We start from the raw sequence: 27,850 nt of genomic DNA on the forward strand, positions 1-27,850 counted from the left end.
ATTATGATTTTTTTCCAGAACTATAAAGGGAAGAGTACCATTACCTTCCTGCTTCATCCTAGACTTATAATCTCAAAACCTACTGGCTTTCTTTCCTATGCTGTCTTGGTAGTATTAATATTTTGATCTGCCATTTGTAAGAGGTCTGTCTAGTGTTACTGGTAGTCCACAGGGAGCTGTCTGTATGTGTTAGATATCTGAAACAGTCTTTAAAAAAAAGTGGAAATAGTAAAATGATTTTCTAATACCTTTCCCACATAAGCAGTGTTATATCTGTGGGATTATTTATGGGGAAGGAGATGTGAAGCATCACAAGACCAGCTTTCTAATTCAGTTTCCAAAGTCATTTGTGAGGTAGGAATTGCACAGTAGATGATGCGAGTTACCAGACAACGCATGTTATCAGAATCAAACTAAGGATATATGGATTAAGTGAAATGCTCTCAGGAATGTTTGCAGCTGCTGAGAAGACTGAGAGGATAGTTGCTAATGGGTTTCAAACAAGACAGGTGAATTAATACTTGCTATTAATTGATGTAGGTGAAGGAATGAGGACTGTTCTTTCAATACCCGGATGAAGCTACGTGGAGCTGCGTGTCTATTTGAGAAGATGCTTTGAACTTAGTTACTTTGACAGATTGGAGAAGGAGTCTGGAAGGAGGGGTTGAATAGGGTGGAGGGGCAGCTCTGTGGCAGGAAGTTTTGGCTGTATTCCTGCAGGCTGTGCACAGTGGGCCCAGCAGCAACCACTGCTCACAGCCAGGTCATGAAGCAAGAGAGTCACCCTGTTGCGAAAGCAAATGCACTGGAGTTTGTACATAGGATTATTATCTGAGACTCATGTAAGAGTAAAGGATATTTTTCTGTAAAAAGAAAATAGTCTGTTCCGTGTAGGGAAGGATTTAGCTGGGAGACTTTGTCCAGATTTGGGCATCACCTCATACTGTTTTGTGTGGAGGGTAGCAACTAGAAGAATCAGAAATGTAGAAAACATGTCATCTAAGCAGAGGGTGAAAGAACCAGGTTTTATTTAGTTTGGAGAAACGACAAGGATGTACTGACAAAAGAGTTAACCTCAGGTTTGAACACTAAGCTTAACTGTGGAAAGAAGAAAAGGATGATTTCTTCAGAGTCCAGTGCAGAGAGAGACTTGGTAAAGGGCTTGAGCTGCACTGAGGGAGATGTGTACTTTAAGTACTGGGACAAGCTTTCTGGTAGTAAGGGTTGCACAGAGTGGTAGGGGCTCCCGTGGAGAGTGTGTGGAGCCTCTGTTATGCACAGTCTGAGCTCTTGGTCCTATCTAGCTGCCCTTTTCCAGGACCCTGGCACATCTTTTTTCTGTGACCATCTCTGTTTTTTTAAAATCGCAGTGTAGTGTGTGGGACAGTTGAAGAGAAAAACATGAAGTGCTGTTTTCAACCAGCACAATTCTTGTTTTGGTGGCTTGACTGTTGGTAAGTACTGTGGTAAATTACAGAGAGAGTGATAGTATAACAGTAGTGATAACTGCAAAAATAGATCTGTGTTCCAAATGGCCTTCTGTTGTTAAAAGTTGTATTTTAAGAAATAAGTCATATGCTGATGCTTTTTTCCCTGGTGACGCTTAGTTTCCAGGCAGTATTTATGAAAAGCTACTGTGCATTTCTATGTTTTATTTTCTGTGTCTACACTCTTCATTAATTCCTGTAATTATTTGTTCATTTTTCTGTTTCTTCTTGCCACAGTTTCTGTTGCTGACCCCTTACTTTTTCAAATGCACCTGGACAGTACAAGTATGGTGTCTGTTGGCACAGTGTGTGTGGAGGGGAGGGTGAGCATCTCCTGTGCGTTCTTCACCCTGCTTCTGAACTTGCTGTTCATGGGGAGGTTGGCACCATTCCAGGCTGTAGGGCACTCTTCCTTTTTTTTTATCTACTGGGGAAGAGCTCCCAATCATTAATTTGAGGTGACTTAGTTTAATGTTTCTCAATTGATATGTTAAGACTAGTTTTCAAAAAAGGAAGGGGGAAAGGGTATTTTGTGGGGGAAACTATACTTTTCATCCTATTTTGTGTATTTTTTTCATGCTTGTGGAATAACTAAAGTTGAGACTGAAGATTATGACTGTATACCGTAAGGATTAGAGAAGGAAAAAATTTTTATCTTAACCTTTCAGTATTTCAGAGCTCATCTTGGCATTTAACTGAGCAAATAAATGTGTTTTTAATGAAGAGTTCAAAAATGTATTAGTTTTGTGGTTCAGCTGGGAGGCAAAAGCTGTGGTTTTGTTCACACTTGAAAGTTGTAGGCTGTGTTGCATTTTAATGATGCCATTTGAGCTGCCACAACCAGGGCTTTACTTGTGTTTCTATGGAAAATATACATTAAATGGGTTCAATCAGAACACTAAAGAATTATCCCATAATGAAACATCTCATAAGAAAAATTTGTTCAAAGTCATGTTTGGAAAACTTAGCCAGCCATTTATTAATTATTTACTTATTTTCTTCGCTTGCCCTCCCTCCCCCAGTGCATTTTGTGGGTGAGGCTCTTGGCATTTCTTAGCTGCAGGGTAGAGGCAGAGTACCAGCCAGAGTAATACCAGGCGGAGCAGCAGTTCGGCCTTTAAAGTGAGTCCCTCTGGTCACTCCCACTCCCTGTGTGTCTGTTGGGCACACTGTCTTTCTGCTGTGCATGAGCTGGGTCCCTCTGGATGGAGCCTGGAGGCTCCCATCGATGCTCCTACCAAGTGCACTGCGTCTCCTGCTTGTGGACCCTGCTGATTGCTTCAGGCTCCGTGTGTGGTGGTGGTGGTGGTGGCAGGGTGCTTATCTCGAGTTAAAAACCCGACCCACGTAACATGATTCATGTTTCAGCAACCTTGGCTCTGGTACTGCTTTGATCTACAGATCTTCTTGCATTGCTCTACGTTACTTGCTTAATGTGGGGTATAACCAGAGAATGTCAAGGAGATGGGAAGAGGAACCTAGGATGATTTAAAAAAAAACCAAAATGAAAAACCCCAAACCAACCAAGGACTTCCTACCTCCCCCCCAAAAAACCCCAACTAAACACAAAAACACAAAAGCCCCAAAGACAAAACTAAATCAAAGAAAATTAATGTAGCCAAAACTTTAAAATTTTGTACAGTCAACATACAGGAGCTATAATATATTGTGTGTTCCCCTTCTTCCTCTGCCTCCCCGCCTCCCCCACCTCAGATTCTAAGGAAATGTTTTCCTTTGATGCCACAGCTTAAGTTGAGCAACAATAGCTGTAATAAGTAATGGGATCTGTGCCACTCCTCAGTGGATGGGTGGTTGTATCCTTTTCTTGTACTGCAGATGGGTGGAGAAGCACAAATGTTAGAGCATGGTGCTGACACTCTGGCCAGAAACTGCCTGATTTTGGTTAGAAAAACGTCATCATCTCCCCCGTTTTTTATTCTTTTTCTTCTGGCAGAGTATGCAGTTATCGGTTCCTTGGTTTTTACTTGAATTTTTGCTCTCTAATTCCCCAGCTCACAGCTGTCCTGGTTTTTTGACTTTTTACTCCAAGGCATGGGGCAGACTGCCTGCTAGGACAGACCTTGGTCGAGCTGCTGACATCTCTGAGGAACTGCAACTAATCTGTTGGGTGTAACGACTTTAATGCTTTTGCCATGTACATTACAATAGGGCACAAAACATACATGTGCTGGATCCTGCAGGAAGGGAATGGGGCAGTTGGTGGAGGCAAAAATTCCTTCTATTCCCTTACTTAGTACTGCTCAAGTCTTGGGACTAGATTAAAAAGGGTGAGTAAGCAGAATCCCTGCCAGGGAAGCTGAACTATCTGGGATTGTCAAGGAGAGGTCTGAAGGAATGTTGTGAAGAATTAAATGAGGAGCCACATGGAGCTTTCCCTCTATACTTACTTTGTTTGTCCTCCTATGCATTTATAAACATGCTTGATTCATAGAAGACCCTCTTGAATGACGAAAGCATCAGTGTATTTGGAGAAATCAACCCCTTAAGCCAGCTGAATAAGTGTGCAGCTATCTCAGCTATCTGAACGTGCTTGGTGTTTTGGGTTTTGGTGGAGTTTTTTTGTATTCTCAAAACAGGATAGAGAACATACTAATTAAAATATCATTTTGTTGGTATTGGTAACGTCAGTTCCCATTCGGGTTAGGAGGGTGATAAAATCAACTTTGAGGTTATTCTTACAAATTTATTTTTAATTGTAGTAGTCACTGCATTTATGCTGTAGTACATGCACATATAGCTGATACATTTTGGTTTTCCACATATTAAAGTGAGAATTATGAAATTTAAGGCTTTATATTATGGATGTGTCATTTACTTGTGAAAGTTGCAATAAAAAAATAATACACCCTTCACTTACTTGCCAAAAATTAAATTGTAGCTCAAACTTGAAATGCCTGTTGTCACTTCTACTACCTAAATAGCACTCCTTTCATTTTTTTAGGAGCTTGTGATGTCATCAGTGGAAGCGAAAACATCTACCTCGTGACCTGGCATGTAAGTGAAGGAGGAACTGATACCTAAAAATAAATAAATGTGTATGTTGGTGTTTACAATGTGTAAATTGAACCTATATACCTTCAACTTTCAGATATTATGTTTTAAATGAAAGCTTTTTGAATTTTAAAGAAATAAAAGTCTTTTAAAGGGGAGAAAGTCATAAAAGAAGATTTCAGCCTGCAGAACTCTGTGTAATAATCTCAGTTAAAATCTACCTTGATGTATCCCATAATACTTGGAAGGCTGGTAGGCATAGATGGAATAATTTTATCTTACCACAATATTTACATGTGGTGCTTCTACTCCTTTTTATTCTGTTCTTCTTTTCTGGATATAAATTCTGATAGTTGTGATGAATGCATAATATACACAGTGATACCCTTCCTAAAATTAAAAAGTCTAGTTGTGCAGAAGGTTTAGATTCTTTTATGTACTCAAGGCACTTCATAGTGAACTTTCTGCAGCTTTGTGACACTTCTATTTTTTTCCCTTAAGTAAGCAAAAATATTTCAATCCTCTGCAGAGGCGTTTTCAGAGATTCTTTTTTTTCTTTTTTGTCTGCCCACTCTCTGCTTTTCTTTTATGTGGCTTAGAGGATTAAAGTGCAGTCAGTGCTTTGAGGGGCCGATGTCAGCGGTGAGCTGGGTTTTCCTAATTGGTGCCAACACCTGTCCCTCATTATGAAGCCTTGTTCAAGCTATCCGGTGAACCGAGCTAACCAGTCTCCCTTACATGTCTCTAACGTGATTATAAAGCCCTCTTCTGATATAAGTTTTATTACTTATTCAACTTTTGGAGTGGTGTGGAAAGTGAAGCTAAGCTGAGCCATTTGGCTGGTTAACAAAGATCATAAGGAGTGGCAAAGAGAAGGATGCAGTCATCTCAATTTCAAGACTTTTCGTTCAAAGCTTTCTTCTACTTTGACTGTTTAAACTAAAACAAAACAAAAAAAGAGGAGAGGGGAGTGGTTTTTTGTTGGTTTTTTTTTTTTTTTCCCCTAGTTTTCAGTGTGAGATACTCTGAATTTGGAGACCAGATCTACAGATTCCAGCTGAGCTGTGAACATCTGAGTGCAGCTGCTATTGTGCATAACCCATTGATTTTCTGCAAATAGAGCTTTGGCCTTGACTACTCTTGCACCATCTCTTTGTCTTCAAGGGGTCAGGGCTTAGCAATTCTTTTCTACACAAAACCAGTATCAGCCTCTCCTCCCACCTGATTCTGTGATGCATTGTGCGTTGCCATTGCAGTTGGAAAGTATGACCTCAGACAGAGGAAATTAATGGCTCTGATAAGATGGATCACTGTCATGTTTGGGCTTTACAGGCAAAAGTTTAAGCATGGTTACATTTTTCTGAGTAGTTTAAGTATGTTTTTAAGAGTTTAGCTTGCAGAATTCAAGCATGCAGCAGTACAATGCTGGCTGGAGCTTTTGGGTTATTTCCCTGTGAGGGAGGAGAGAGATAGAATAACTTCAGATGTGTATCTTGGAAAGGTTTGAGATAATAAACCTGTAGGAATCACATGAGAATGCTGTGCTAGTTATCCAGATTTGGAAAAATGGAAGAAAATGAAAGTGTAGTTGATTCTTAAACTTCAGACATGGAGTTGGAAGCCTAGTTATTAAAGGGATTGAACCTCTGCAGATTCAGAAAGAACCCAAAAGAAAATCCTGAATGGATAGTGCCCTAAGTTGCACGTGGCATATATTTTTATAACATGTTTATTTGGTTCCTCTTTAAAAAAAAATTAAAACTCAACAACTCAAGCACACTGAGAATGATCTCATCTTTTACTTAATAGTTTTTACCAAAATAACTCTTTACAGTGAACAGCAATTAACAAACTCTTCAGGGCAACAATATGTCAACTGGCAGAATCTCTGCTAGTTGTGCTCATCATAATCAAAATATTGTCTGATAAACATACTCATTTCTGTATTTATCATGGCCCTATAGACCACCTATCTGATCTGTAGCCCACAGAGGTCAAGTTAGGAAGTGATATATTAAAAAACAATAAAATCCATCCCACAGAGATGAATTAGGAGTTATGAGTATGTCTGTTTTCAGATGAACTCCCTTATTGCATTAGGCCAGTTGCTGTCTCTGATAATGGTCAACAGTGGAAACCTAGGGAAAGAAAGCATTATAAAGCTCTTATAGACTGTTTCTTGTAAACTTTTGGCTTGGGGATTTCCAGCAGATTGGCATGACATGTTGTGTTTAATAGTCCTTGCTCTCCAGTTGCCTAATTTTCTTCAGTCTGCTTGCTTTTCAACCTCTGCAATACCATGTAGCATGGAGTTTCTCTAAGTAGTTTTGTACAAAATGGCTTTTTTTTTCTTTTCTTCACTTAATTACTTTCCTTTGAAGTTTGTTCTCTAACTTTTTGTGTGCTTTGTCTTTGGGCCATGAGAAGCAGTCAGCAGCCTCTTAATTCTGTTTGCTTCTCTTTGCCACTTATGACAGATCTCTCCCCTGTTCTGCATCCTCCTTTTTCAGCTAGTCTCAGTCTGTTTAATGTCATACCTTAAGGCCATGGCATGCTTTCCTTACAGCTGTAGTTGGAAGTTCACATTCTGCAAATACTTCTCCAGTGGTGGGAAGGGGAGCTACAAGAGGCTCCCTTGCTCTTAGCCCGAGTGAGTGATCTACTAGTGTTGCTCATCCACAAAGCTTTCTCTGTGTAGCCAAGTGGGCGTAGCAAATGAAACCAGACAGGCTTGTATTGGTATTTGTCACCTTTGCTCTTAGGCCTTCCCAGAAGGATGCCTCTCTTGCATCAGTGTACAGTTCTCTCTGCTGTTCTCATCCTGCGATAGTTTCTTCTACAGGTGATTTTGGCAATGCCCAAGTATTTTTAAAGGTGTTCAGTTAATGTGTGTGTTTTCATCTTCTTCATACCTTTTAAAAGTGTCTTGCAGGTGCTGTGGTGTAGCTGTGTATGCATTAACTGGAAGCCATAGTTCGTGTTGGGATAGGCAACAGCACTTGGCCTCCCTGGCAGGGATGTCCAAGGGAGCAGATGGACAGCACCTTAACTGCTCCCAGATCACAGCTTCAGTGGGAATGACCTGTCACTTGTGCTGTTGCAGAGCTGGGGAGGTGGATGGCAGAAGAGGAGTCTTGAGTGGCTTTATTCTGCCTCAGTATGTGCTCAGGCTTGGCTGTGCCTTCTCTCAGTTGCAGAGCCCCTGATAACTCATAGAGCTGCAGCCTGCCCCATGTTCTGTGGCTGTGCGAGGTAAGAGCCTGCAGAGAAGGAAGCTTCCTTACATCTTTATGAAAACCTCACCAAACAGGTGGAGTTGCACGTACAAACAACTGCAGGTTTTATGTTGCATCACAGTCTTAAGAGTGATGCTGCCGTAAAGGTGGTTTTGTTTGTTTTGTTCAATTTTATAGTTGTACTTTCAGTTGGAATCTCTTTTCTCTCCCTGTTTCTCAGCAGAGATTTTATTACTACTCTTGACAACATGGGGTTCAGTTGCAGCAGCTGCAACACCTTGTAGCTCTTACCTATAAATACACATATGGTGAAACACCTCTACTTCTGTGGCTTGCAGGCATTTCCATTATTCCCAGTACAGGACTGCAGAGTGGACAAAGAGACCTACTTTGGAGTCAGACTCCTTATCTCACACCCCAGCTGCTTTTGAAGGTCAGCTGTGATAGTTCCTTGTCCTCACAGGATGGAAAGAATAGCGTTCTCCTGTATTTTCATACTCCACCTGTTCAAGTCCCCATGCTCTGTGATCCACCCTGTGGTTTGGCACCTTTTGTCCTGTGCCAAAAAAGCCACCTCCATCTACTTATCAGCTTCAACACAGCTTAAGGAGGACATGCTTTCTACCAGGAACAGTAGATAAGTGGTGATCTAGTCTTACACATTTAAATCTTGTTTATTATTTCAACTGGAAGGAAGAGGAGAGAGGAATTTAGAGGAATATTAATGGTCAGTCCTGATCAGTGCATCCCCTCATTAAAAAAATATAGAAGTGCTATGGATTCAGCTTGGCCGTTTGATGCGAAACTGAACCTTATGTGGTTTTCAAGATGCATCTCTTGACTGCTTTGCCTAACAAGACAGGACATTTTGGAAACCTTGGGCAAATGCGGTCATCCTCTGGTTCCTCATTTCAGGGTGGCGTCAGCCCCAGTGGGCAAGTTTGCTATTTATTTAGTCAATGCTGCACCTTGTGTTATGACAGAGAAAAGTAGTAATTTAATTTTTTTGTTTCTACTCTTTACATAAAAATGGCCAAACATCAATTGGCCACAGTATCTCTTTCATAATGTTTTTTCCCGTCTCAATTTGGTGATTTAGAGAAATCTGGAATGGTATTTATGTTTTTATAAATCTGTTTTAAATCTATTTGGCTAAATGACCTCTCAATGTCCTTTGACATGTTATATATTACAGATTATAGAACATAACAATAAATTAATTACCAGATTTAAAATTAATTTTAATTCATTAGTTATTAAGACAGATTTTGATGTCTCTTTTAAAAAGTTTTCTAAACTAAAAAGTATTTTAAGAAATCTTACAGTAAATGTTTGTTCATGCTGTGATGTTTTGACATGGAGAACCAAAATAATAGTGCAACCACATATATACATATTATGAGAAATGCTAGAAAATATAGTAGTATCATAGTATTCAACCAGTGATGTGAAATATTCCTAATACTGTTTAGAGTTCTGGCTGTGACAGTGCATTCCCTTTAATTGTTTCTATCCAATGATAGTGCACCCTCAGTGCACTCTTTTTACTTGAGGAAAACTTTAGTATCCAGGTTGTTTATTTCAACTTGTAAATGAAAACCATTTCTTGTCAGATAAGGAAAGAAATTATCAACTTAATGTTTCCTATATGAAAATATTTGTGTTCTTGCTTTCTTTGAGTAGAGTATGAAGATGCATCTTGATGTTTTCTGCCTTACACAATCCTCAGGTTTTGTTAGTGAAGCAAAATTTTGCAGTAAAGTGGTTAGCCTCTTCAAAGCATTATAAGTAAGAAATAAATTCGTCAAAACACATAAAATATTTATTGCAGGCTGCTGTTGTTGATTCTTTTATTTGAGATTTGGGAAGAACAAAACAAGAACAGTGAAAATTAACTGATTATTTTAAGCAAGTATCTTGTAGGGTATGAGAACTTTTGCCTATGCTATTAATAGGAAAGTTGTTTTTCATAATCCCAAATAGGGGCATACATTTCTAGATCCTTCCTTCTTTGATAATATTTCTTGCCTGTGTTCCTTACCTGTCTTTTATCATGAAGGCATGCATTAGTACAGCTGAAGAGCAGAGAAACAGATACAAGTGGGCAACTGCTGGCAGCATCAGGCAGATGGAGGAAAGTGGTGCTAGTCTAATACTGGTTATTGCTTAATCTTCAATTAAGTAATGACACTTTGGTGTTTGTTTTTGTGGTTTTTTTTTTTTTAGTTCCCATCTCCACTCCCACAATTTTATCACTGTGCAACAATAGCAGGACAATACTTAGTGACTTAATGCATCACAGGGATTTTCCTGATTTTTCTTTTGTTTGTTTCTGCATGTGCATCAGCAGGAAGGGCAGTGAGTGGCAAGGTAGCAGGATATGTGTTTGGGAGACCTGGATGCAGCTGCCTGGTGTGCCGGAGGCTCCCTGCATGATGTGTGACTGCTCTGTGCTGCAGCTCTGAAATGTCAGAGCTTTCAGTGCTTGCTTAACACGAGCTTATCGTGCGGGTAGATACGGTAAAGACTGCAAAACACTTAGAGCCAAGGTAACGTGAATCATATCAGTTCTTAAAATAGAAAGCCCAGCTAAATGCTCTGAGGTATTTCTGCTCAGTCATATTGGTGAAGCGTGTGCTGCTCCTGCCTGGTGCACCCGTGACTGCAGTCTCCTTGCAGATACAGGACACGCGGCTGTCTTCGAACTGCCTGGGCAGCCAGCTACTTGTCACACTGGGTGTGAGGACCTGGTGCTGGTCCATTTTTAGTAGCAGTACATCCACATCAGTCTTTCTTCAAAGCAGACATTGTCATTAGCTTCATTTCATTGAGTAAGTGGGCTTGTGGGGTTTTTTCTTTTGTCTCTTCTTATTGGATGCCTCAGTGTTAAGTCAGGTATGAGTTTTCTTCTGAGGAAGCCCTGTAAAACAAACAACGCACTATCAGTAACTGTCTCCTGTGCTGAGGGCCCTTTCAAGCAGACAAACACTCTGAGCACATGTAACTGGCGTAGGCACTTTTCTCTGGCACTTGGTGCAGGTGCATAGTTAGAGGGCCTTATACAAGTTGGCCCCTTCTTCCTTGGCATTTCCTTCAGGGATCATGTATCTGCCCTGGAGTTTCCAACAGCCTGACAAGAGACAGTTTGTGTGATGCTGACCTGAGGAAGTGAGAGCTGTGATGGCTTCACTCTGTCAACATGATGCTCCTCCCTGCCCTGTGGGTCTGCCTGCCATGCCGGCCCCTTTGACCTCTGGCAGTCCCCGTGTGATGGCTGAGAGGGTGGTGCCTGTGTTTAATGTCACTGTGATTTTCCCGCTGGGAACTTGCTCCTTGTTTCCTCACACTGGGGACCTTGTTGGTGTCCCAGGGAGAGGCCCAGGGCAGTGAGATGGGCCTCGCTGGAGTAGCAGAAAGGGGTGTGACACCCCACTGCTGTGCAGGCAGCCATACCGAGCACAGTACCTTGCTGAGGGCCGTGGCTCCCTTTCCTGAGGGACATGCCCTCATTTTAGCACTTTCCCTGCCTGGGAGTGATGCCGGGAGGAGAGCAAGTCGCTGGGAGGTGGGTGAGGAGTGTTCACCAGACTGCAGCTAGGCAGACACGCTTCAGACTGCGAGCGTGGTGATGCCAGGCAAGACCAGACTGGTTGTGGTTCTAGGGAAGGAAGTGCTTTTTTCTTCTTTTATCTTTTTATGTTAAAAGCAGGTTTTCTTTCAAACTCAATATGGTATTTTGAAGGAAATAAATTTTTTTTGTGTCCAAATCTCTACTGCTGTTTTAGGAAAAATAATCCTGTTAATAAACAGCTGGTGTAAAACCAATGCTGTGTTCAGGACCAGAAAGCTGATAATGAGGACCGAAGCAGAGTACCTCAGAACCACATATTCAGTGGTGTATTTGCTTGAATTAATGACAGTCTGATGTTGTTTATATTTTTTAAATTGATTCTGCCCAGATCAGTATCTTTTTCAGGATGCTAGTGCTAAAGCTGCAATCTTTAATGAACAGAAGTATTTCCGTGTCAGTCTGGCCTACCTGGTTGCTCTATGTACAGGCCAACATGTGCAGCTTGCTTCAAAGATGAAAATAAGGCTGCTGGTTCACTGCTGGGTGTCAAGAAAGCACTGGGAAGACAGCACAATTTAAATTCTTTCTAGCCTCTTGGAGAGTTTCTGCTGAGGTAGTGGTAGCACTGCACATGTTTCTGGTGACTTGCTATTCCGAGAAGGATTTCTGATTTTTAAAAGCAGCTTGGCATGAGGCAGTTTAGCTGAAGACCTATGGTATAAATCTGCCCCCCTGCCCTTGCAGTGGGTCAATGCATGGACACAGCACCAGAAATTAAAAGCTCCACTTCTGTGCAGTTGAACTTGGGATGTGCTGTATTTTATTGTATTGTCAAAGCGTGTTATAAATGTGAAGTAGCATCACTTACCCTCTTTTTATACACAGAAGGCAAAATGATGGGCATTAAGTGCTTTGCAATAGACTGAATGATGGATCATCGTGGTAGAAGGGTACACGAAATATTGTCAGGATTCCCTTTTGGCCCATAATGCACGAATGAACGTGTGCAGGGGACTATATTTGGGGTTTCTTCATCCTACTTTTATGATCTATCAGCTGACTTCAGTCCAGGATTGTACTATTTCGGGTTATAAGTCATGCTAGAAGATGATGTTTTGGATTTTTTTTTTCTTCTCATTCTTAAACCCCCAGTACCTTCGTGGTAACTGCCAGATTACTTTATATAAAAACATAACATACAAGGAAAACAAAGGTCAAGACTATGTCTTGTTGCTATTGCATTTCATACAGATCCATGTTATTAGCCAGATTTCTGTAATGTGTGTTTCCTTGCCTGCTACAATTATTTATTGCCTAATGACAAAGGAATTGGCTATTGCTGGTACTGTTGCTTCCAAAACCTGGTGCATCCCTCCTTTGCTGAATTACAGATTAATATGGTGATCAAGACTTAATATGAAATAGTAGCAAGACAAGTTTTATTTTGTGGTAGGCCCAGTACAATCTTCAGGGAATAATTGAATATTTTATTTTGGGCATGAGGGAGGGATAGTATAGATGTAGTCACTCTGTTATGGTGTTCTTGAATAGGGTTGGGGTATATCACTAGTTTTTAAAAATTTTCTAGTTAGAATTAAATAAAGAAGCAGTCACAGAATGGTTGGGGTTGTTACTCCTTTTGCCTGAACATCATTTACTGCGAATTGTTTAACCTTTCAAGCCTTTTCAGTGCAGCAAATATTGCTAAATCAGGTTCCAAGTGGGTGTTTTTTCCAGTTTATATAGCCTTTTTGTGAGATTGGATAGGATATTAAAAAATAATAATAAAAACCCCAAACACAAGTGGTCTCTCTTCCTTTAGTTATTTGAAAGGTTGTATTAACTCTATTCATATTTCATAATTTCCCTGGCAGTTGACTATGAAATCTGACCTATTTAAATGGTTTTACTGTACTACATTTCCTGGAGACCTTTCAAGATAATTTGCTTCCTAATCTAAATTTAACAGTTACATAAACCACATTTTGGAGACTTGGAAATTGCTACCTACTGTCTTTGCCTTTTTATTTTTTTTTTTTGGTAGACGAGCCATATTGTAAAAATGTAAGTACAGAATTTTAATCTGAAATTTGCATGTAGCTTGTCATTTGGTTTTCATACATAGATGCTGTTTTTCTTTCTAATAAGATAAAGAAAGTAGATTATTTTTTGTCCCACTTGAAAATTTCCATAGTGCTGTGGCCAATTCCATTTTTGTCAGGCTATTTTAAGATGTGAAAAAATAAAATCTCACAGGTCTAGGATGTATTTGCTTGACAGTTCCTTGAATTTCTTCGTTGCTTTTTCCTTCTGTATAGGTCCTAACAGGTACTGCGTAGCATATGGATATGTTTAACCTTTCTCTGCAACAAACTGGAGCCAGGAGAGATACTGGCTACTCCTTGGAAATACTGTTTTGTTCAGAAGTCTTGGCTGGCTTTAAGGATTCATTTTGTGCACTTGTCACTGATGTCTTGCCTAATATGCTGTACAAATTTGGACTCTACGATATCTCATCCTTATTTCTGCTGTAACTGATGAGCTATCCTGAGGAATGTGTCAGAAAAAAAGGCTAAATTTAATAGTTTATTTGGTAAATTTAATTGTTTATTCTGGTGTAAACTCAAAAGGGGAAAATACTTGTGGCTGTTTCTGCAGGTATTTGAAATGAGGTGTTGCTTTGGGTAAGGCTCTGAAATTTTGTTAACTATCTGCTGTTTATGTATGGTGCTTGACTGTTTTGGTTTGTTGTTTTGTTTTTTTTTTTGAGTAATGCATGGTAACCAGGTTTTCAGAAAGGGGAAGTGCCTTGAGTCAGTGCAACATTGATTTTCCTTGAGGAGAGGAGAGAATGTTGGTAGAGGCAAGTGGCTATTTCTTGTTCACTTCAGCAGTGCAGACGTCTGAATAAGCAGAAAGGAGCAAACATTTTAGAAATCGTTAATTATAAAACATATCCCTTAGATTTTTGGAAATAGCAGTGTTACACTCTTAGTCAGGTTCTTGCACGTGCTGGCAGAGATACTGATTACTCTTAGCTTGGGCTCCATGTTTAGTTTCAGCTAGGTGAGTACAGTGTTGCTTTTTCCTGGCTTTCCTTAAAAGTGCAGTGATATATTGGGTACAAGCATTGGTTCTGGCTCCAGGGCAAAATTCCCAGTGTGTAAAGGAGCCTTCCAGAAGCCAGGGAAAGCTGGCAGCGCAACGTTGCTGTCTGTAGCTGAGGTTTTCCTGGGATTGTTTTTGGTTGAACATCTGAAAGGGTTCAGGGCATCTTGAGCTGCATTTGTGTGTTTAGGTGACAGCAGGGAATGAAGCCATTTTCTCTTTTTGAAGTTGTGGTTCTTGTCTTAAGCTGTTTCAAGCAGATTGGGGATAACCATGCAGCCATGGCTTGCCAAGTCAGAAGTGCAACAGGTGTTGAATGTGGTTCAAGTTTGGGAATAACTCTAGTAATTGATATTAAAAATGATGCCAGCAAATGTTCCATTGCAGTAGTTGCCTGGAGAGTTGAGCATCTTTTTCCTTGGTACATGATGATTTCTTAATATCACTTCTGTATTTCGATTTTCATATACAAAATCCCTGAAGGTCAGCATCTTTGAAATTTCTATATGTTGTTATACAAGTGATTGATAAATTGTTGATCCTCCTGAGGACTTTTTGGTGGTTTCTTTTTTAAAGGGGGGGAAAAGTGCTTTAGATCAAGGTATATTATGTTTGTATTTTTAATGATAGTTTTTAAGGTAATCTGTGCTTGACTGTAAGGTTTCAGCATTCTTCAAATCCACAGCTGAAGCCTCTCTGCTTACCTTCTAAGGTAGTGAGAATCATGAATCCATGACTGAGAAATAAGGATTTTTGGGGAGCATTTTGAGGAGGCTGGAGCCACTTACCTCTTTTGATCTGCAAGAACATTTCAGTGTTGAGTTGCTTTACACTCTCTGTTTTTTGTAGCTTTTCTATTGGAACGGGTAGAAAGTTTAAGTGCTAAAACTAGAATTCTGGAAATTCAAACAAGAAGTTCAGCATGCATATTTGGAAAACACCTGGATAAACTGAAGGGTGCTGGACTGCTTTGGGGGTGTTGGGCTGAAGATGGGAAAGGCTGACATCAATTTTCACCACGTGGGGGGCTCTGGCTTTGCATCTCCCGTTTTCCTGAATTGAGAGGCTGCCGATTCTTCCGCATTCTACAAAGGCAGGAGAAGTGATGTGGGACCTTTACCACAGAGTGGATGTTACTTTGGGATCCCTCAGTAGTGGTTAGGGAGTGGAAACATCGTTATCAGGGAGCCTTTCTGATGAGCTCTCATGCTTTGGGGTGGAAGCAAGCTGGAAGTTGTGTGGGAGTCCCAATGTATGCAAGGATACAGCAAAGGGGTTCCCTGTTAAAAACAAAAGTGAACCCCCCTGTAGAGGTGGTCCTGTTGAATGGTGGTGAGGTGTACTCCTCCTGCATCATGTGGGGGCATACAGTGAACTTGTATCCTGTTGGTCACTTTAATAACCCATCTTGCTGAATGCAGCACACCTGTGATTTGTTGTAGCTCTGTGGGCTTTTATTCACTCCTGTCGTGGTTAATATTGCTGCAAGAAAATCAGGCTGGAATCCAGTGCTATTACTATTCAGGGCTTTTTACCCTGAGTGACTGCTTTTTCTTTTTCTGTTTCTGTCTGCTATGATGGAGGTGTAAATCTCTTGCCTGAGCTGCTACAAATCCAGTTCTGAAATAACAGCTTTTTAATTTTGTTTAGTTTTGGTTTGGTTTTTTTTTCCCCTCCTATGGAGTTGTTGGCAGAGGTGTGCTTTCTGTTCTGAGGTTTTTGTTACACTTGCCATTTCTGTGCAAGCTGTCTTTGAAGTAGCCATGTCTGCTCTTTTTTCCCAGTTGCCCAGGCAGAAGTCCAGGCTTCCTGGGTGTTCCTCTTGTAGTTGTCTCTCTCAGTGTCATGTTTGACCCTAGTTTAATTGAATGCTCATGTTGTGCTCTAAAGATAGCTGTCTTTAGTACAGAGTGAAAGGGTTTTATTGCTGCATGTTTATATAGACTGTAAGAGATGGGAATCACCTGCCATAAGCTTTCAGCATCTTTTAACAACTGCTCAAAAATTCATCTGAACATAAAAACAAAGCAAGCAGCAAGCACTTGCATTTCTTGCTAAGAAATGGAAGTGGAGAATACTGCTCAGCACACCTAGATGCATCTTTCTGTTGTCTCCCAAGGTCTTGCATGATGCCTAATAGCCTGTAAGCCAGGCTTTTTGGAACTGAAGGCTACCAGCAGAGAAGGTGTTGCCATGGGCAGAACCTCCTCTTTTTAGGGAAAGTTGTATGCTCCAGAGGGCTGAGTTTGGCTGCTGGAGTACAAGCTCTTGAATAGGCAATGCTATTTTATTTGCTCTTGATTAAAATCCATGCCTTTAAATTTCATGAGCTGGCAATATGAAAGTAGTCTTCTAGACCTCCCCTTGCTGCCCTGCAGTAAACTTCAAGTCTGGTACCCCCAAAACAGGTACAAAGATAAGTCCTTCTGACCCAAGTGCCTTCTACATGTAAAACAGCTTTTGTCCAATAGATTCATGGAAGTTTCTTCATCTGCTCAAGCTGCCTTACATCGCTAGCTGGAAGTGAAGTCCTGTGGTGTTTTGGGCATTTCATTTTTGGTGTCACTCTTTTCTTAGACAGTGGTCTTCATATACAGCATGGCTGCCTTGCTTCCTCCATGTTGCCTGAGCTCTGAGAAGGTGAATTAATGTGAAATTAATTGTTATGTAATGGAATTTTATATCTTGCTTAAGTGGTGCAAAAGACATCCTTTGATGTCCCATCCACAGTCCTCTGTCTGTCTGTCTTCTCCCCCAGGTTAAATACCTTATTCAGAAGTTCTGTATCTGCTCGCTTGAAAACTGCATGTCTTTTTTCCACTTTCAGGAGTGTGGGCCATGTCTTTTATAACAGGCCTAAAGGATTGGTTTAAACTTTGAGTGAACATTGCATTTAAATTCCATAAACTCACTCTCTTAAATACAAAGACTGCTGAAATTTTCCACTAAATTGAACACTTTTGCTGCAAACAATTCAGTTTCAATCTCTTCAAAGCCTTTGGGCAGGCTTCCCTTGTCTGGAAATCTTGTTTATCCCATGGTATTTGTATAATCTCAAGGCCCATTGTACAGTAACTAATGTGGAGGTTTTATCAAATAGGATATTTAGCTGTGTTGCTTTTTTCATGGCATGTGGTTATGTTTAAGAAATGAAGCTGCTTACGTTTCAGGTGTGGCCAGACTGACATTTAGAGTACTGCAGGCGTTTCAGGTTCAGCTGTGTGTAACCTACTTGTGCATATCTTCTGCTTAAAAACAAACAAAAAAGATAGAGTTCTCATTTATTCTTGCAGAATAATTTTTTACTTCTCTTGCCTATTGATTTTCTCATTCAATCTATTAAAAACAGAGGTGATTTTAGTTTACTGCAATTAATTGTAAACAGTTATTGAACCTTACTTAACAAATGTAACATAGAATATTATCAAATGGCAGGACTAATAAGAATGTATGTGGATTTCTGTTGGCACTTGTTTAGAGTATATAACTGATCACTGGTTTTTTGTTTTGTTAAGTAGAGGTGCAGAAATTTCTTCTTCCCAACTCTCTGTTGCATTACATGTTCAAAAATGAATTTCAAAGTTCAGTATCTTTTTTTAATGCAACTGAAATACGCCACAGAAATATTTCTCAGTGATACTGTTGATCAGTTCTCAAACTTCTGAAAACTATATTTCTTGTGAACTAAATGGTAATCAGATGATTAAATTAAATGGCACCAGTCACTATTTTCTATGATTGTCTCTATTTAAAAACTGCCTTTTGCTTTGCATGGGTGCTTGGGGGGGGTGTTGTTTTTGGTTGAGTTTGGGTTTTTTTGGTTTGCTTTTTAAGGTGGGTTGTATTTCTAAATCCTTGCCTTGCTGTGCATCCACCTTATTTCCTGGCCTCCACCCGTCTCCCAGCTAGTGACTGCCACCATGGCAACTCTTCCTCCAGCTGAACAGATGGGACATTGAGTCTCCTCGGAGAGCAGAGCACCGCTCACGCCCTGCCGGGAATCAGTTGGCAGGTTACACTTCTTTCTGCAAAATTAAAAGCAAGCTCTGCCCAGCAAAGGCACGCTAGTTTTGAGGGTGCTCAGTTTCACAAATAATACCTTAGTCTAGTAGTTGCTTGAAGAAATAAAACATAGTAGCTGAACTGGGATTATTTCTATGCCTGAGAGCTCTTCAGAGGAGCTTTGCCTTTAGTGTGAAGAACTAGGCATCAGCCAGCAGCCCGTGGTTTTCTGGTAGAATGGTTGCTATCAACTTTTTTTTTCTCTTTAGGATGCGTCAGGATGAAACGCCACAGGCATCTAAGCACCAGTGACAGTTCAGACAATGAGAGTAAGTAATACCTGCTAGTTTTTCTTTGGTCTATCACCCCCTTGTGGTTTCCTTCTGTGGTTTGAGGGCAAACCATTTCACCTCTTATAAATTAAAAAAAACCAACAAACTTTTTTGCTTGATTTCTTTTTGCATTTGTGGTCTTTGGTGTTCTGAATTGTGTTACAGGAGGAAAATGAGGCTAACAGTCTTACAAATAAGGGGTGTTTTGAGTCTATGTAGAATTTCAAGAGAAACTTGTATATCTTTGCCATTCAGAGCTGCCAAGGAGAAATTTGTAATTCAAGTGAAATTTTACTGCCCAGGGTCCTCTTCTGTAATTATTTTTTTAAAAAGAGTCCTGCTGTCTTGGGTTGTGCAGAGCCTCAACTTTAAAATACGTGGGGGTGGCAAGCTATTAAAGCATCTATATGTGAGAGTTATAACCAGTCTATTGATTGTTGCCTTACTTTGTACTGATTCTTGATCTATTTCACTTTAGTGTGTTAAACAATTTAGTAAAGTTACATTTTAAATGTTCCTGGGCACACACTTACCTGAAGATCTTCCAGTTTTGTCTGCAAAAAACCCAAAGCAGAGCAACCCTTTATGGCAGGGTCTTGTTTGTTTCTTATAAACCTGTACCTATCTAATAGCTCTACACATAATGATGATTCATTGTCATATTCCCTACGAGTCATCAATGTATCCTCTTCTGAAATAATATTTTGCCCAGAAACGTCTAGATATCTCTGGATTTTTGCATTTCTCTTCAGCACACTTTATCATTGTTTTGTTCTTTAGAGGTTGTTTTGAGCACTTGCAAACTCTGTCCTCTGTTTTGCTCCTCCTTCCACTTTGTTAGAAGGGTACTAAATGAAGGAAAGCAGTCTGCCTGCTGGTTTCTGTTTACTCTTGCTTGTATTGGGCAGAGCAGAATGTACCCATAAACTCAGTTTGCTGTGGTTTTAGAAAGAATGAGTGGAACAGGAGGAGCTGTAATTAAGCCTACAGGCTGCCTAAGAGTTTTTTTTGCCCACGTCTTGTCAAAAAATTATAATTCAAGAGATTGGAGTGCCTTGTGTTTTACTGAAAAAATTAAATGAACTGAACTATAGTGGTCCTTTTTATTGCTTTTTTCTGTTTTTTTTTTTTTTAACAGGTCCTTCCACTTCCTTTTCTTCTTGTTCTAAATACAGGAGCAAGTCAAAAACACCAGCAAATGAACAAAAGAAGCCTGCTGAGGTAAGAACTAGGGTTAAAGGTTGGTTGCTGGTAGTTTTTAGTCATGTAGTTTTCATGTTTCTAAGCCTTGAAATAATGACATTTGAACCTAGTGCTAGTGACTGCTTTTGTCACCTGTCAAAATCTGTGTGAACCTGTATTTTCCCCACTGTGTGAATATTATAGGAGCTCTGATGTTTGATGTCCCAAAATGACTTATGGTATGTGCAGACAGTAACATGTGGTTCGTTCTTCCTCTGAAATTTAGTATCATTTTGAAGTTGGCAAAAGCTGGGATGGTCTTATGATTTGAGAGCATGGCACAGAAAAACAGTTCGTGTGTATGTGTTTGGGAAGGATACTTTCTTTCTGCTTTAGGATGAAAGAGCAGGACACTTAAGTGGGCAGGATATGTATAAGCAGTGCTTGCTCAGCGTCAGCTACTTTGTTTTTTACTTTGACTTTTTGCTTTCAATAAAGTTTCTTTTTACTCTACCATCTCCAGCTGTTAGGACCCCAACAGGTATCACCACTGTCACTGGACCTGTATTGACCCATTTAATAAATTTGCATTTATGCACAAAGCAGTGCTGAAAGCCCTTCTGTCAACTATTCCACTGGTAGGCTCTCTTTGTGGAAGATTTGTTGGCTGCCTTCTCCAGATTTTATGCTTGCTTTCTTAAGGGCTGAAGTCAGATACTAACTGCAAATAGGATAAATATTTCTTGCAGCTAATTCCCCTAACTTGTTATCACATTCCCTCTGAATGAGTCCTTCAGAATTTTCATATGACTGTTGATGCCTGAGATTGCTGAATAAAGACTGGGAAAATCCACTTTGTTTCCATAGAATTTAAAGTTAAGGCTCAGAAATTATTATTTTGTGTACTATGCCAGCAGCTTTTTACCTGTGTGGTTACTGCTGTGCAAGGTTGCATGAACTATATAGATTGTGCTCATATAGCGAAACCTATTCAGCAAACATACTTCATGCTTCTTTTCTAAATGCTGTTAACTAGATGGGCTTGGTTTGGTAAGAACAAGGAAAATGATACAGAATGGGTCCTTTCTTTGGAAGCTTAATTTTTATTACAGGTTAATTGAAGAAAACTCATTGATTCGTTTCTAAAATAAAATCTTGTGTGTTTCAAAAAAGCAAAACTGGCTAGAATTAGCTACATAGTGTTTTATTTGCAGCCACCAAGAAGGTCAAGAAAAGCCTAGTGTGCTTTTTACCTTTAAAATGTTCATATGAGAATTATGGTTCTGTAAAAATTTTAATCTTAAAACAGCTTGTGGCTACTGAGATCTTGTAAGTGTGTGCCTAGGCAGTGGCTTTGTTACTAGCCAAGCTGTGCAAATGGGAACTGAAGCACATACACTGCCAGACTTCTTGCTGTTTCAGATACACCTCAGTGCTCGTCCCTTACCAATCCCTCCTTTCTACCCAGCCATCCAGCTTTCTTCTTGTATCCCTTCATTTTAAGGATTGTCCTGTTACAGTTTTCTTTGAATTTGCTCCTTTCTGTCTCTATGTGCATATGTACCTTATAAACAATAATTATGATGTGGTCCATGTATGTAGCATACAAGTGTTCACTTTACATAACTTCTAGCAATTAAAATTAGCAGTGTTTTCAGTTCCTCCTTTTGAGATTATCTTTGCTGCTTTCTACCTGTTCCAAGACAAAATCTTGATTCCTTAATGCTTGGAAATAAGAAATTTTGAAGAACAAAATCTGGAATACACACCTGAAATTTAAAAAGTGTATTTTGTAACACTGCAATCTCTTTGTCATCTTTCATTTAAGATCCCTCTACCAGGAAAAAAAAAAAAAAGAGAGAAAGAAATAAATCTCAAACTTTAGAATATGTCCTCTTCTGGAGGAGTGTCCTGCGTACAATATTTAAAAGAACCCTTAAACAAAAAAAAACTCCTTTGGGGAAGCGAATGGAAGGGAAGGTGGCAGTAATAATGTGTACCCCTTGTTTCTAAGACTTTTGGCTATCAGCAAGCACTCCTTCCAACTCCTTGAAAAGCATATGCTAGAGACTGTATTGCACGAAATGCTGTTGTCAGCAGAGCAGTGAATTGATTATTTATGCACCAAGTAGTAACAAGGGTGTAACATGCAGACTGAAAAGGGATCCCACCACACACAATTCTAAAACTCGTATTGTAGTCCCACGAGCTTTTTGTAGTAATAGTTGTGTTAATATCTATTAGATAGAAATTAAAAAGTTCAGGCTGACAGCATCTTTAGCAAGGCCTCTCTTTAACAAGTTGGCACTGCTCTCCTTTCATTCACCTCTGCTTGCCAGGCACCAAGCTGTTTCTTGAGTTAGTGATGCAGAAAATCTAGAAGGTCAAAGCTATAAATAGCTGTTTGGGAATATTTTTGTTCATGGTCTTCATACATTAATTTTTCTTTCATGCCATCAAGCCTGGCTTTTTCAGTTAAATTGCATATGAATACCTAGGCTATTTTCCCCTTCCTCAACCATACAGCCCAACCCGAGTACTGAGGTTGTTCCCTCTCCAAATAAAAGCTTGGGTTTGGTACTCTGACAACAAGCAAGTGGTGAGTGTATGTGTCACTTGCTTCACAGGACTTCTCTGTATATGCCAGGATCCTCTGTGGTTGCCTGTAAAAAGTGACAACTGGCTGCAGCTGAGGACTGCTCTGCCTTGAATTGCCTCCCAAGTGCTTTAGAATTGAGGTGGGTGTGGGAATGGCCCCAGTGGAGTGAGGTCATCTGGTGTTACTGCCAGGCCAAGAGGTGCACTGTTACAGTGCAAATGTCAAAGACTGTTCCCATAGCCTATATCAGTCCAGAAGGGATGTTACTCAGTTGGACCTGGGGTCCACTTACTCCAATCTCCTCTTTGGAGAAAAAGGTGAAAATAAGGCAAGCCTGTAATGATGCTTCTGCAGACCGTGGTGCTTCTCTATGTGATGTCAAAAGCAAGGCTGCATCTCTTTCTTGGATTGCAATCTATCACTAACTACTGAGATGGTGACTTAAAAATTTTGTTATCCAATTAGCTTTAGCATTTACTTTGAATAAATAAATTTTGTTAAGATTACAGGCACACCAGTAGTATGAAGTCATAGTCATTTTTGAGCCCTTTATATGAAGATGTTGGCTACATGCCATTTGTGGTGTTGCCCCTCAGTGGATTAAAATGTAGACTGGGGGGGCTTGCAAGCCTAAGCAGTAGGCTGTGTGGGAGTAGCAGGATAGGAGGCATTTGGATGTCTGGCTCAGCATGAAGCCTCTACTTAACAGTTTCCTGTCTCTATGAAAGCTGAAGCAGAAATTGATGGTGGAGTAATGGGAATCATTTTTGCGGGGAAAACCTGTTAGCTGGACTGTCCTGAATGACTGCCCATTTCTTCTCCCTTATGCTAGTAGGGTCACAAAAGAGTGTAAGAGATCTTTATGACACTCAAATTCATTTTTTTTTTTTGGTCCTGTCTTCCTCTTGAAACGGTAAAGAAGTTAAGTTAGTATTGTGCTGGTTTTTTAAACCCTTCCCATATAAGATGGCAGTATTTTACCTCTCCTTGCAAATGGGGTTTTGAATCTCACAGCAAGAGTAGTTTTTAATCCCTCACTGCTGATTGTGACAGCTGTGTTATCATGTGAAATGCAGCTTGTCTTCCAGAAGTAAATGGTCTGCTTTCATTACTTGGGTATGTGAAACTCATTTTAGTGGCATTTAACTACCACATAAATCATAGGTCTTGATCCTGAGGAGCACCCTGGAAGACTAGACTCTTGGCAGAAAATGGATTCTTTCTGCAGTTTGAAAGTGGTTGCTTTAGGTCTGTAAATGAATGGGTGACATGATTAAATCATATTGCTTTGCATGTTCCATGCAGAATAAGAGACTGTTACTTTTTTTGTGTATGCTTACCTTAGAAAATTCTGAATTAACTTTTGTACAGTCTTTTCAAGACCTCTGGCGAACATGCCTTATCCACGAGCTGCTTCTTAGCCTGCTTGGATTAGTTGATTTTAAAAAAATAAATTGCAATACTTTTATGTAAGTCAGAGGTTCAAACTCATTGATTATTTTGAGATATTGTCTCAGGCTATTTGAACTCTTAGGAAGAGGTGAGTCAAATGCAGAAGGGTGTGGAACAGCTTGCTTGTGAAAGGGTGAGCTATTTTACCTTTGAAGTCAATGAGCAGGCATAACTGTAAAGTATGAATGGAAACAGCAGAGTTACAGAGCTTCAGTCTTGCCTGTCCTTGTGATGGAAGAACTGGGGAGGAAAGGCGTCTAGGGGGGGGGCGGGGCAGGATTTGATAAATGAGGCCAAAAGTTAGAAAATCTGTAGCAATTAAAAGGATATCCTTTCCATGCATCATGTAATTAGACTGTGAAGCTCATCTGCTACATGAGGTTGTTGAGACTATGAATTAAACAAGATTAAAAAAGGAATTGGACAGATGATAGCAAGTACAGATTTTTCTAAATATCTGTATAAATTAATACCCGCTTTAAAAATTGATTGTTAGGATTAATCCAAAGCTTATGTCTGATTAGCAAGCAGAAGGAAACTTGACATGTTCTTGCACATTCTTCTGGCTCATGAGATACTGTCAGAGACATGATGTTAGGTAGAGTTGATTTAGTATCCAATTTCCTGGCTTTTCCTCTACATGCTTATAAAAGGAGGCTAGGGAGATTCATGGCTACTTAAAAGAAAAGTACAATATTTCATTTGCTTGAGTCCTGGATAATCCATAAAAGCAGTTTTAGGGAGTAGGGATTTTAACATTAGGATTTATGGCATTGCTTGTCCACATTGTGTGAATGTTTGAGAACTACAAATTTAATGTTATACTTATTCCTGTCTATCACAGGTTTTTTTAACATTTTAAGTTTTTCAGTCCAGTTGGTATATATGCCTGGAACTGTAGTTTCATTTCCATTTTAAAATTATGTTGCTTTTTATTTACTTTCTTGCCAAAACCCCCTCAACCAACCCAAAACCTAAGTAAACCTGTCTTAAGTTTCCACACTTCTGTATAATAAAGTGCCTTATTTCTGAAACTTCATGTCCAGATTTTAATGTATTAATAAGAAAAAACTTTGCCTTTCCAGGATGGCCGCACCAAATTCAGTTTTTGGAGCTTCATCCCCTGTAAATGGGCAGTCTTTTGCACAAAGTTTAAAACATCCATACAAAGATTAAACTATGCTCAGATACCATATTGCTATATTACACTTGTAATAGGTCATATTAGAATTTAACTTTTGTTTTATTATTTACGAGGTGATTTTAGGTGTAAACCTGCTGCTTTGTAATTGTGTTACCATTTTGCTGAGGACCTGTACTTCAGAGTTTAAACAGCAGAGTAAGCTTTAACGCTTGCAAGTGCTTACGGGAATAAAGAATTTAATAGATCCTTTCGAAGGAGAATAAAAAAAGATTATTTGACCCTCACCATGACAAAAAAATCTTGTCTAATTCACAGTGTACTGTTTCTGGAGTGGTTGGCCTTCTTAGTCCCTAAGCAGTGGGCATGAGGAACTGAAACGCCTGTTGCTGACTGTTACTGGTGGTTCTGCTGGGTGCAGGGAAAGCCTTAGGACTGAAGCAATTAGATGCAATCCAACAGTCTCGCTCTGATTGTAACAACAGAGCATTTAACCCATCGTTTACTTAAGCCTTGAAGGTGTGGTTCCCAGTCATGGCCTAGACATCTGTGGCAAGTGGCTTATCCTTGCTGGGAGTTTGTAAGCAGTTGGTCAAAGTACCCGAAAGCTCAAGAAGAAATACCAGTTTTCTTTTCATTTCTAAAAGATGGCACAATCCATTTATTTTTCCTTACACATGCATTTGGGCAAGACAAGGTGAATGAGCAGTGGCATCAGTCAGCTTCAGTAATAGCTTGCAGAGGGGTATTGGAAAAGGTATTTGACTCATATTTTTCCTTCTCTTAATGTGGTTTCAGTTTTGCAGTAGTCATGAACAAAAGGTGCCTGACAGTCTGTGCAGATCTGATATTTGAATTGTTCAAGATAGGGTTTGTAGGAGGCTGTTGTACCATCAAGACCCATTCTCTGTTTTCAATGCTAGTATTTTACTGTAATTCTCTACAGCTTTACTTGTATTCTCCCTGAGATCTTTAGTGGATAAGGATACTTCACGCTATAAATAGTGTTCTTTGTTTCATAGGCTTGATTTATTCTCAGAGTAAGCACAGCAGGGTCCTGTGAGGAAGATTATATGTTGGATTTTCATAGAGTGCTTCCAGAAGGAGTTTGAGTTCAAGTCACAGACTGCTTTTGATGAAGCATTTATAAATGGATTCCAAGAAATTAATTTTCCTTGGACATACTCTTCTAGCATAATTTCCAAATAGGACTCAGAAGTCTGAAAAACAAATAAAACATATGGACCATATCTTCATTCCACAGCTCCATGATATCATTGTTGCTTGGTGTGTTAGTGCCGAGGGGGGAGCAGAGCATCCATATTTCTGGAAAATTTTTGTAGAATTTAGTTTTCAGAGGCTTTAGAGACGGCAGAGTAGTCTCTGCAGAGGTGACTAGGAAGTTCTTAATTCCTCAGCAAATCCAGGCAGACTTTTACTGCTTAGCAAAAAGCTAATCTTGACTAAATAGCAAGGTCTTCTCTTCTAGATTTAAGCCCCAGTTCTAAAGCATGAAATAAGTAATAGAAGTTCTCGTTGAAATGGTTAAGATTAGATGATGATGACAATGATGACATAAGCAAACACATTTCTGATTGATGTCATTCACTGAGTGCTGGACTGTTGTCAGCTGAAACTAAAAATTCCTGGCAGCAAAATGAAATGGCAAGTTTAGACCAATTAGTCTTGCATGGTAGGCAAGGCTAAAACTCTGACTTTTCATGCTTTCAATTGCTAAAAATATTTTTCAAAAATCCCACTGCCGCAAGAGTAACTACTGTGGAATGCTCTCAGTGGTGGGGAGTTTCCCACTTCTGTGTGTATGCAGCTGGCTCTGCTAGCTGTGGTTGGTTGTAGCTCAGCTCTGCAAGGCCCTTCTCTGTCCTGGTAAAGATACTCAGCACCAGCTGAGTCTGCTCTTGAGGAGTGATGTGTCTGAATGGGAATACCTTATTAGCCTAGACTTGGCATGCTCATTTTTCAGGTATTTTCAATATATATGATATTACAGGTATTAAAGCTGAAGGTTTGTGCTTTGCTTATGCTGCAGGTTTGTGTTTTGCTGACGGGCCGTGGGGTCTCAGTGGGGAGGAAGCCTGTGCATCCCTGTGAGGTTGCAAGCTATGCTGGTGACGGTACATGCCGTCGGTAGGGTCGCCCATGCCAGACAGGTCAAAACCGTAGGGTCAGATATAATATGTCCATGGGCAGGATGGGCCCACTAGCCCTCTGGCAGCCATCCTAGGAGAAGGACAACTCTAATTCCCAAACCCGGGCAGATGGAGCTCGCTTAGCCCTGTAAAGCCATCCATCTAAGAGAAGGTCACTCTAATTAAACCTACGTCCTGAGGACCTCGCTGCCACCGTCCAAGCTCACTCGGCCCTGGCAGATGAACCTTGGGATTAAAGGGTGGGCTCAGTTCAGCGCATACTGCATCTCACCTAAAAAAAAAAAATCCATTGCGCAGGCTTGAAGGCTTATGGTAAGAAGCAGAACTGCTTTTGGGTGACTGGCAGATGACCACTGCATTTCATGGCCTCACTGGAAGTGAAGGTGGTCCTTGCCAAGAGGAAAGTATGTGCTGTGGAGTGAACTAGCTGTTGTTCTCTGGGCATAGTAAAGGAGCTGCACTGTTTTTCAAATAAGCGTCCAAAAATAAACAACTATGAGGAAAACCTGGCTATCTGAATCCTGAAGGTGTGTCTACTCTTTGTGTAGATGGCTTAG

At 40.1% G+C, this 27,850-nt stretch overlaps 1 protein-coding gene across 4 annotated transcripts in view; it reads left to right on the forward strand.

Moving 5' to 3' along the window:
* Positions 1-27,850, forward strand: part of LOC113946906 (regucalcin) — an 84,823-nt gene that overhangs the window by 13,262 nt on the left and 43,711 nt on the right. For 3 of the 4 annotated variants that reach the window (XM_027642954.1, XM_027642965.1, XM_027642938.1), the window contains 3 exons: positions 4,450-4,502; positions 18,686-18,745; positions 19,887-19,969. In XM_027642954.1, the coding sequence (XP_027498755.1) occupies positions 18,697-18,745; positions 19,887-19,969 (132 nt within the window). In that variant the 5' untranslated portion in view covers positions 4,450-4,502; positions 18,686-18,696. Of the gene's footprint in view, positions 1-4,449; positions 4,503-18,685; positions 18,746-19,886; positions 19,970-27,850 lie in introns of those variants that run through there. The other variant, XM_027642946.1, reaches the window with a different exon arrangement.

The sequence above is a fragment of the Corapipo altera genome, unplaced genomic scaffold (assembly GCF_003945725.1).
Source record: "Corapipo altera isolate COAL_440 unplaced genomic scaffold, ASM394572v1 0, whole genome shotgun sequence".
Taxonomy (NCBI): domain Eukaryota; kingdom Metazoa; phylum Chordata; class Aves; order Passeriformes; family Pipridae; genus Corapipo; species Corapipo altera.